The sequence below is a fragment of the Macrobrachium nipponense genome, chromosome 8 (assembly GCF_015104395.2).
Source record: "Macrobrachium nipponense isolate FS-2020 chromosome 8, ASM1510439v2, whole genome shotgun sequence".
Lineage (NCBI taxonomy): Eukaryota > Metazoa > Arthropoda > Malacostraca > Decapoda > Palaemonidae > Macrobrachium > Macrobrachium nipponense.
The window spans coordinates 66,969,022-66,980,487 of record NC_087203.1 but is presented as its reverse complement, the minus strand read 5'-3'; the positions used below and the strand labels follow the sequence as shown (position 1 = coordinate 66,980,487).

The window sequence follows — 11,466 nt, the reverse complement described above, 5'->3', positions numbered from 1 at the left end:
AATAATTCAAATAAATAAATACAAGTGTAAACGCGAAAATAAATGAATAATGGAAGTGTTAATACTTGATGCAACGGTGTTAATGTTTCGGAAAAGTTGGCAAACACTGGATAGGTAGATGTCGTCTGTATCAAGGAGCTTTAAAAACTAAGAAAAAAGATAGTTTTATACTGTTTTTTGTTGCAAATTCTTTTCCCAGAAAACATTTAAACTAAGCAGAGATGGCTTTAATGACTGGAAAAACTGCAGTGACTCACTCAAAATGCATGAGAACAGTCCAGAACATACAAAGAATATGGGGTCATGGAAAGAACTGTAGAGTCGTATTGAAAAGGGGCCAAACAATTGACAAAGTTGAGCTGGTACTAATAAACAATGAACGACGTAGGTGGCGAGAGGTACTTACCAGGTTCGTGGCTATAATTCATAGTCTGGCAGAACGAAATCTTCCTCTCAGAGGGTCCACATACACACTTTACCAGCCCAATAATGCGAACTTTCTGAAAGAAGTTGAACTCATGGCTCAGCTTGACCCTGTTCTCAAAGAACATGTTGCGAAGGTGCAAGGAGGTGCAAGTCATACATCCTATCTAGGCAATATTATTCAAAATGAGTTTATTGACTGCATCAGTAAGAGGGTTGTGGAGAGCATGGTGACCGAAATTAGACAATCCAAATACTTTTCAATTATTTTACATTGCACTCCAGATTTAAGTCACAAGGAGCAATTATCTGTGATAATTCGAATAGTTACAGCTGAAGGCACTGCACAAATTAAGGAATATTTTATCGGGTTCCTTGAGGCCGAGCAGACAACAGGAGAAGACCTCTCAAGACTCATACTCAAAAAACTTGAAGAGCTTAATATCCCCTTTGAAGACTGCAGAGGACAGTCATATGACAATGGGGCAAATATGAGAGGAAAAAACAGGGAGTCCAGGCTAGACTTCTTCAGTTAAACCCAGGGCTTTTATTTGTGCCATGTGGAGCACACACTGTTAATCTGGTTGTGTGTGATGCAGCAAAGAGCTCCTCAGATGCAACTAGCTACTTTGGCTACCTGCAAAAATTATTTAATCTCTTCTGCCTCCACTCAAAGGTGGTCGACCCTAAACATGTGGACACAACTTTGAAATCCTGGGCAGACACACGGTGGGAGAGTCGAATCAACAGTGTTTAGGTTGTAAGATTCCAGGCTGCAAAAGTGAGAGATGCTCTTTAGAGGTGAGAGCAAGCACTGCAATCCAGCTATTAAATTGAAGCACAAGCCTTAGCAGAAGAGGTGGATCATACCGGTTCTCTATTTGTACGGTGGTGTGGTATGATATCCTTAGAAAAGTTCAAACTGTAAATAAACTGCTGCAATCACAATGCATGCATCTGGATGTAGCTGTTGACATTCTCAAGAAGGCTGAAACCTCCCTTGTTAGCTACAGAGACACTGGGTTTGCTGATGCCCAGACATCTGCCAAAGAGATATGTGAGGAGATGAATGTGGAAGCTGCTCTAAAGCAGAAAAGACTCAGAACTACTAAAAGGCAGTTTTCCTATGAGGCCCCTGATGAACCTATTACCGATGCCTTGAAAAAAATGGAGTTTTCATTTTTCAATGTAGTTGTGGATATGACCATTGAATCTCTGAGAGAGAGAACTGGAATGATGAGTGATGTTGCAAAGAAATTCAGTGTTCTCATAAACTTCTCTGACCTGACATCTAGTGAGCTAGAAAAGCAGGCAAAAGATTTGTGTAATACACTCACATCTGGGGATCATTCTGATTTAAATTATGGTGAACTGATGGTAGAGATGCAGTCATTTCCAAAACAATGGCCAAAACAAAATATGACAACATTAGACCTTGTTGTTTTTCTGGAGGAGAAAGGCCTGAAAGAGATCTATCCAAACATGTGGGTGGCATTAAGAATTGCTGTCACTACACCTGTGACTGTGGCATCTACAGAGAGAAGCTTCTCTAAACTTAAGCTCATTAAAACATATTTAAGATGATTTTGCTGCAAGAAAGTCAAGAAGAGTCAGGTTTTAAATATGAAAAATCAGTGAAGAAAACTTGTATATAATAGTTTTAGCATAGCCCTCAACATATTGCATTGAGTTCTATGGTTTTAGATTGGCAAGATTACCTTTTTCAATTTATCTTAGGTAGGATTTACAATAAAAATGTATAATGGTGTTATTCTATTAAAATTTACAAAAGTAGTTTGTATACTTTTGAGTTTATACTTTCCTTGTTGTGTTATACATATACGTGAAGATGATTTATTAATAAAGTATGTTGTTTTGTTGTGGAACTTGAGATGCTAGTTGTGTTCGAAATTGTTTATGTTATTATTTCCAGCCTGGAGGGAAGGGGGACGCCATAACGAGTTCTTGCCTGGGGCGCCTAATAAACTAGAAACGGCCCTGAGAGAGAGAGAGAGAGAGAGAGAGAAGCTGCACTGACGAGCTTTTTATATCAAGTGGTCATGTGCCCACGCAATTTGGCTTTTTTGTATATTTATTTATTTTTATTTTATTTTATTATAATAATTATTATTGTATAGTCTCACATCTAGTAATAAGGTGTCATTCGTCTTACAGTGCGCCGAATTTCTTCAGTATTTCACCAGGGAAGATTGTAATGGATTCCTGTGGTCAATTTCCCATGATTGGTTACGTGAAATTCTGACATAACGTAGTAAAACTGTGTGATTATAATATATATATATATATATATATATATATATATATATATATATATATATATATATATATATATATGTGTGTGTGTGGTGTGTGTGTGTGTTGTTTGTGTGTGTGTGTGTGTGTGTGTGTGTGAAACTTTATTGACTAATCAATTTCAGAAAAAGAAAAACATACGCCAGACTTACGTTTACATTTGGCTTCAAGATTTCCATAAAACACAAACAAGCAAAAATGGTTAGCGGTGCTTACAACTGTTACAGGGTAATATGAATATAAATGGTCCTCGTCATAATCCGCCCACAGAAAGGTTAACAGTCTCACGAAGTCAATATATTACATCATTGTAATGATTTTTCATGATATGTACAAGAGCGGGTCTGTCTTGAATAAACCTTTAGTACGGCCATTCAAGTTATTGTTCTCGCTATATCGAATACATGTTGTTTCGTTTAGACTTTTGACCGTTTGTTAGATTTCAAACGAGCAATAAAATTATTGTTTCTGAACAAGATTCTAGCTTAAGACCACTGAAGTGGATAAAAATAACTCTCTCAAACCCGTTAACTCATTGCACCGTTTCTCTGATCAGTAGTGATACTAGACCTATGTTGTGCAATCCGTTTCTCAACAGTTTTTGCTGATTGTCCTTTATAAAAATGATTGCAACTACAAGGAATTGTGTATATTATCCCGCTGTCGTATGTAGGACTGTTTCTTATTAATGTTTCGTCAATGTCATTGCGACATGAACATACAAAATTCACATTTAGTAATGTAAGTGGGTGGATAATATGATCGAAAGATGGCAGATATGGCAACCACAGTATGGTGCTATTAAAATAACTTTTTCCACTAGTGGAATAACTAAGATTTTTTTTGGCAAGAAACACTCATTGTTATCATGTAGAGTAAAATTGTGCTTAAGACCTAATCCATATATGAATATTCTATCTCGTCATCAAGGAATTCAGGTCTGACTGGATGAAGAGCTCTTAAAAACATCGATCTTATTCCTGGATAGATCTCGCATTGATAATCAGATTATTGTTGCTACCTTGTCGATGTACTTCAAATTTAATGTTATTTCTAACGATTTTAATATTCAAGAAAGCTATACGCTTATTTTCTTCATTCTCAATAGTCAGTTGCATCGAAGGTACAAATCCATTCTAATGTTCTATGTCCAAGTGAAGTTTCCAAATATGTCGTCTACATATCATGAAAAATTAGTACAAATTATGGTCTATATTGACTTGTGTTTCACTTAATTACCTATTTAGCCTCATTGTCTGTTGGGCGAACTATGTACCTAGACCACTTATATATTATTCTGTAACAGTTGTAAGCACCATTAACCATTTTACTTATATATATATATATATATATATATATATATATATATATATATATATATATATATATATATATTGCTACGTTTATAGAACGCCTCGCCATTCCCAGCAGAGTTTTAGTTATGTTTAATTATAAAAGTAGCAGCCATGCCGTCTCCTGAAGCTACTGTTGTTGGGAGAGTGGGGATGTCGTAGAATGATATTTCCGGTCTGACGGAAGCTTAGGGTAAGAGAGGCAGGTCACAAGAGTAGCTAGGCTTCGAGATGGATTTTAGGGACTTCTACAATAGACCTATTTTCCTTCCCAATTTGCTGGCGTTGTGTTTACCACCTTTCAGGCAATGCTCGAGGCGGTTTTTGGAAGCCCCGTGATTCGAAAGCAAGCAGTATCGCTCTCAGTCGGCTGCGGGACGTGATCTCGAACAGAGGTCAAATTGCCAGCCTCCCAAAATTAGGCCTACCCACGACGCACTGGTGGACACGGACCCCAGACCTGAACAGAGGTCGGACCGCATTCTTCTACAAGGATACACGAATATTGCATAAAGATTCCATGAGTCACGTGCCGTCTCTCTGCTCGCAAGTGTGCATTAACCAGTGAATGAAAATCAGCTTGAATTGAATGAGGTGATAAAGCCCCAACGTGGGGGCCAATATCATTTAACTTTTCTCCAGGCCAGCACGGGCCTTTTTGTAAATAAATAGTTTAAAGTAACGAGCTGAGTTTTCTGGCGACCTTCCCTCTAAAGAAAGTTTTACGGTAAGTTCAAGTAATTCCCTCTTGAAATCCCTAAATTACTTCCGTTTACGTATCTAGTCTCTCACAAGGCCCTATATACGTAAATTGGCGAATCTTGCCTGGATTGAACCTAGCTTGCTTAAAAAAAGCTTGTAAATCGCGTTATCCGTTGTAAAACGTAAACTGTAAATTATTTTACCAAGCGTAATCAAGCACACTTGCAGGGAAAGAAGAACACCTGACTCACGGTAAGGTATTCCGTTCATTAATATGATTATTCTATAACCAATGTTAGCTTAAGGTACGTTAAGTATTTTTATTGTAGAAGTGTTTAAAAGAGCGTAGGGAGAAATCTTATTATTGTAACGGCGAACGCGCCAGAGCTTTATTTTAGCGGCGAGCAAACAATTTTGCCCCGCGAATTTTCTGTTACTTTGTGCTGTCCTCGTAGGAGCTCTCACGAACACGTGTGCAGATAAGATGCCAGAAAGGACCAGATCAAACTAGGAAGTGCTTTGCCAGGGTTTATTGCTGTGTTTGAAAGCCTAGCTAGTTAGGAGTGTTTTACTAATAGTACGGCAAAAGAAGTGTACAATTCTTTTGTCTGTGATATGTTAGGGTATTCATTTTTAACTTAGTTTTCATTCCAAGTGTTGGTAACCGCGTTACCTCTCAGCTAATTCAGCTTCGCGCTCTCTCGCGCTCTGCGCGGTCTCAACCACCCTTCGTCTCATTCACAGCGGCAGCCATGTTTGTTTCCCCTTTCAACATTACCTAAACAATTTAAGCAAAGTAACGTAAGTCTCAAAGTTTTAACGTAAATAATATCGATCTCGGTACTAGTATCTATCGTCCTGCCAGAGAAATTAACGTAATTCGCCTTGAATAAGAAACTAAACGTTCGTGTTGTAAATCGCCTCGCATTTACAGAGAATCAGCTGATTCGCCATCAATGCTAGCACACCGTGGTGCTAACCCGCTCTTCTCGCCTCACGTGTTTTCACCTCGCACGCTCACTCGCGCGCTGAGCGAAAAATTTCATTTCACTTAACGTAACCTCATTTACAATTGTTTGCTAACATCGTTTTCAAATCCTTACCGTAATTTTTCACAAAATTGTCCTTATGTAAAGTTAACGTAAATCTTGAAAGTAGAGTAAATCACAAGAATTGTTAACGTAAAACGCGTCTTTGTAAAATTCATATTGAAACGCAAATCATTTCATAAGCGCGAGCCGCTACTAGTAACGTAAAAATCGTTCACCACGACGCGTTATCATTTTCATAAAATGTTATCCAAAGCAATTCTTTCATTTCACGTTAACGTAAGTAAATCATTTAACGCAAGTTGCGTCATATTAAACGAACATTAGTAGTTCAATTCAAATATAAGGGAGTTCATTCATATATCATTTTTTCACCCTCCTCCGAGAGAGAGAGAGAGAGAGAGAGAACCAGAACCCAGTATTCACGAAGCCAAGAGTACTACATCTTACCATTAATTATAGCATGCCGAATTAACCTTTATTTTAGTCTCTTGTGTCTTTCATTTACACAGCGTGATACGTACGCGCATGTGTCCATTGCAGTTTGCAAGCATTTATTTATTTCACTTACCGTAGTACTTCAGCGAGGGACTGAGCATTCCTAAAATTTCCATTACCTGTCGTTGCCCGAGTGGTCTTTTCATTTTCTTTTATCACAAAAGACTTGCGTATACCGCAAGCACAATTCGCACAGTGTGCCACGCCAATTCATTACTTCCAGACAGGGAAGTCGTTACCAGTTTAGGACTGGCCACCACCAGTGCACGTCAGTCTTATCATCTTTTACAGTGCCACTAATTCTTGACACTGTTCATCGACTGGGCCGCTGAAGTACTCCCACCTTTTACTTTCTCTCCTCCACCATTACTCTGCCCCGAACAGAGTGCCCTTTCACTTCGGTATACTTAAGTATACTGCATCTAGTGTCGTCCGACGGGACATACCAGCACGATACCAGTGCTCCAAGGAACGCCTCCTCATAAGTGCCATTGCACCTGTACGAGGCCGTACAGGTGAGCCATTAAACCTGCGTGTCCGCGTCCTTACGGAACGCCCAAGTAACTAGTGTGTCCATGTACAAGGGTCAGTTGATCCTTCGGAACACTCATCAAAGGGAACGCCTCCCGAAGCGCCGCAATACCAGCCCTAAGTGCTGACAAACCTGCGTGTCCGTCCTTACGGAACGCCCAATTCATTAATGTCCGTGTACGAGGATCATGATCCTTCGGACCAACCAAGGAACGCCTCCTCTAAGTGACCGCGCACCTGTACAGACGTACAGGTTAGCCCATTCCAACGTCCCCCAAGTTTGGGAACGCCCGTAAGTGTGACGTACACGCCAGCACACTTCATTCGATTTTTTCACCTCAGCAGAAGGTGCCATTCACAAAGTGCCACCGAGCACCCAGTCTTTTCACTTTTCATTACCACATTGCAGAACCCATTTCCAAGTGAGTGCCACTTTCCACAGTAGGCACTCCTATTCCATTCAGTACCCTTTCCTGGCCATTATTTTCATTTTCTTCCGATTCCTCTACTGTAGCCTAAGGGAATGTCTTCCCTGCTTCCCGCGACTTCTTTGCCAGAGAGCTAGAGAAGCTCGGAGCCCTCATAACTCTGGGCAGGGAGGCTGGTTACACTGGACCAGCCCTTGACCAGTGGATAAAGACGCAGCAGGCTGCTGCGCGCCAGCGGGAGGACGGAAAAGAGAAGCAGAGAGGAAAGCCGCAGAAGCAGAGGAGAAAAGAAAGAGAAGCAGAGAGAAAGGAAAGAGAAGAAGAGAGAAAGCATGGAGCTAGCTCTCCTAGATGACGCAATCTCTCTGCTAGTTTCCAAGCCCCAGACCATGAGCTGGACTCCCGGTTAAGAGGTGGTTGCGGAGGTTCTGCACCACTTGTTGTGTGCGTGGGCATGCTGTGGATTCCGACCAGTGCCCAAGTCGGTCTCTACCTTGGGAGGAGAGCTTCCAGGGTGAACTTCTCCAAGGCTACCATGTAGCCCTGCCTGATGAACTGTCTCCTACGCCCTATCGGTGGGTACAAGTCATGGCCGACACCGAAGCCCAGGTCTCCCTTATTTCCAGAAAGGCATTGCCTAGGGGTGCCAAAATCCGGACGGACGAAGAAATTCAGTTCAAATGGATTGACGGTAACCTCTATTCTGTTCCTTCGGTCCTTCTGAATGTGAAAATGCCCTTTCTGGACCAGGTGACCAAGGAAACCACATTGTGCCGCCTGGGCGTAGTGGACCAATTTCATGATGTTTATCAGGTGATATTGGGCCGAGATTTACTAAAGCCGTATCTCCCCTGGACGCAGCTCCCACTACCAGATGCACCGGACACCTGCAGCATGCCAGATAACCACACCTCAATTTTAGGTTCAGAGGCTAGTGCCTCCGATGTCCCCGACATCCTGTCTATTTGCGAACCTGGCCCTGACCCAGTGTCAGAGCCCGAAGTTTTCTTCCGCACCATCTCAGCCTCTTTGCCACTTTCCACTTTACCGCCTACCTCCTCCCCTTTGGAAGAGGTAAGCCCACCAGTTAACCCCCCCGGACTTGTTTCCGAGGGTGATTCAACGGAGGTTTCCTTAACCTCCCCACGTCAAATCACTGCCAGAGAGGACTCTTCACCTGTGCCAGAGCACACTGCCAGCCTTGGTGACTCCGCAGATTCGCAACCTGTGGGGCCTCCCATCTCGGCCTTATCATCCAGTGCCACGGAAGAGGTTCTGGAACAAGTTCTGCCGAGACTGTGGCCGCAAGGGGTCACATGTCTGCAAATTACGGAGGGTGCGCGAACCACAATATTCCAGCCATCGCAATGGCCGTCACCAATCCTTCTTCTCTAGGACCCCCAGTAAGGCCCTATAAGCCGTCGCACCCCTCCAAAGCCATTATATCAGCCAAGCCACGTCAGAGCCTACGACGACTCTGGCGCCTCAAATCTCCCTGATACGGGAAGACAGAATTCCCCGAGGGGCTAATGTGATAGACTCCCCTCCGATTGATCACCATTGAATGGTATCAATCACATTAAACTGATCCTTCCGACCGCCTCCAATTGAGGGTCTAGACTAACTCACTTCTCCAAAGTTTGTACCCTTGCAGTTGCAAGCTACATTCCAGGAGGTTACGACCTCCTCCTAGGGCAAGACATGAAGTCTCCCTCGCATTCCAAACAGCCTAGGGGTCCTAACCCCACAACAAATCACTCTAAAGCAGGAGTAATCGAAATTTTACTTCCTCCAGGAAGTACAACCACCAACAGTCTCCCTCGTTACCATCGGAAGGGAGATTGATCATTCACAGTTCCGTTGCAAACCTGCAACGTAATAGGGCACTCTACTAATTGGCCTAGGTGCTACCCTGCCGACTATCAGCAGCGGACACTGTCCATGTTCCACAAGGCCTAGCCTTCAGCCAGAGACAGGAGCCTCTGTCTCCCATTTCCAAGGGCACGCTGAGAGGTATTGCACCTCCGGTACCCGCCACAGGTCCAGTCGACCTCAACTCTCTGCCAGTGCCACTTGGCACACTGAGCAGTACCAAGCTCCGTCCAGCCTGGACGTAGAGCCACCACCGAACTTGACCTCTGCGCCTGGCCCCGAGCTAGCGCCGGCGCCTAACCTTATCAAGGATCCTCCTACAGGAGATCCTCCAACAGGCATGGAGCTTACCGCAGCCCATGGCCAATCACTAGTTCCTTCTTCTTCATCCTTACCTCTGTCGCCCGAGGATGAACCTCCGGCAGACCTTACCTTTGTACCTCCTCTGGAAACCAGGAACTGCCCAACCAGGAGTCAGCCTGGAGTTTTCCCCTTACGACGGCTGTCACAGCAGCCGAAGTGAGGGCCTCCCCTGCAGTAGGTTCCACCTCTACGACGGTTGCTGCAGATACCGAAGTGGGGGGTTCTCCTGCAATCCTCAGGCTACCACTGCCTCTGCTCCTGCCGCGTTTCTGGCCTTTCCCCAGAGTCGGTGCCATCCGTCTACTCCAAGGACTGGTATAGCCAGGTCCTGGAGGAATAAGAAGAAAGAAGAAGAAGGGACGTCATTAACAAACTAACACACAAGCCACATGCTCTCCTTGACACCTGTGCCCGAGGTACAGTGTCGCATTCATTTGCAGAATGATCCTGGCACCTACCCAGAGAAGGTAGCCAGCCTGATCTCTGCCAGTAGCACTAACCTCTAACCCCTAGCCATTGTAATACTAACCCTCACTTAAATATAATTACCTCATTGCATTTCCCTCTGGTAATTAACCACTCATCATCCCCACGCATCATTACCTCTCATTATGTATTTTAACCGTTCCGTCGCTGAACTACTGCTGTGCGTACCACACTCTGGAATGATTGCGTCTTCATTTAACTGTATTGAGTAGGTTAGGCTAATGATTTAGTACCAGGGCCATTAGGTTTAGTAGGCAAGTAGAATTTTCAAGTAACCTTATCTAGGGTAGAGTAGACTGTCGTCACAGACGAACCTGTAGTTATTTATTAGGCTAGACTACATCACTATATTAAAGTTAGTACACTTAGCATCTTTGCCTATCAGTTAGGTAGGCCATTTGTAGTCAGCCGTATCGCTGCTCAAAAAACTTCAAGTTAGAGTAGGAGAACTGGGTTGTCGAGGCGATCAACTTATTTAAGCCAAGACCTTCACGCCCGAAAGGGAGTGAATGCCTTCTTAACAGGGGGAGCTGCTACGTTTATAGAACGCCTCGCCTTCCCAGCAGAGTTTTAGTTATGTTTAATTATAAAGTAGCAGCCATGCCGTCTCCTGAGCTACTGTTGTTGGGAGAGTGGGATGTCATAGGATGATATTTCCGGTCTGACGGAAGCTTAGGGTACGAGAGGCAGGTCAAGAAGGTAGCTAGGCTTCGAGATGGATTTTAGGGGACTTCTACAATAAGACCTATTTTCCTTCCCAATTTGCTGGCGTTGTGTTTACCACCTTTCAGGCAATGCTCGAGGCGGTTTTTGGAAGCCCCGTGATTCGAAAGCAAGCAGTATCGCTCTCAGTCGGCTGCGGGACGTGATCTCGAACAGAGGTCAAATTGCCAGCCTCCCAAAATTAGGCCTACCCACGACGCACTGGTGGACACGGACCCCAGACCTGAACAGAGGTCGGACCGCATTCTTCTACAAGGATACACAGAATATTGCATAAAGATTCCATGAGTCACGTGCCGTCTCTCTGCTCGCAAGTTGTGCATTAACCCAAAGTGAATGAAAATCAGCTTGATTGAATGAGGCTATAAGCCCCAACGTGGGGGCCATATCATTTAACTTTTCTCCAGGCCAGCACGGGCCTTTTTGTAAATAAATAGTTTAAAGTAACGAGCTGAGTTTTCTGGCGACCTTCCCTCTAAAGAAAGTTTACGGTAAGTTCAAGCAATTCCCTCTTGAAATCCCTAAATTACTTCCCGTTTACGTATCTAGTCTCTCACAAGGCCCATTATACGTACGTATATATATGGTAGATCTAGTGTACCTATCCGCGGCGGCCAGAGTATGGCAGTTGCGGTTTTTCTATGCAGTTTTACCCCCTGAACAAGAATTTGAAGTAATATTTATTCGGAACGACTCTAATTTACCTTTGAACTCTATCCTACGGTA

The 11,466-nt window shown here is 43.5% G+C and overlaps 1 protein-coding gene across 1 annotated transcript; it reads left to right on the top strand.

Annotated features, from left to right (window-relative positions):
• The first annotated feature begins 221 nt into the window (after nucleotides 1-221).
• Nucleotides 222-959, top strand: LOC135223118 (zinc finger MYM-type protein 1-like). Its single transcript, XM_064261623.1, has one exon. It carries the CDS (start codon nucleotides 222-224, stop codon nucleotides 957-959), a length of 738 nt encoding a protein of 245 aa, XP_064117693.1.
• The last annotated feature ends 10,507 nt before the right edge of the window (nucleotides 960-11,466 follow it).

Coding starts and splice junctions, on each gene's coding strand:
- LOC135223118 (XM_064261623.1), top strand. CDS start 222: ATGGCTTTAATGACTGGAAAAACTGCAGTGACTCACTCAAAATGCATG.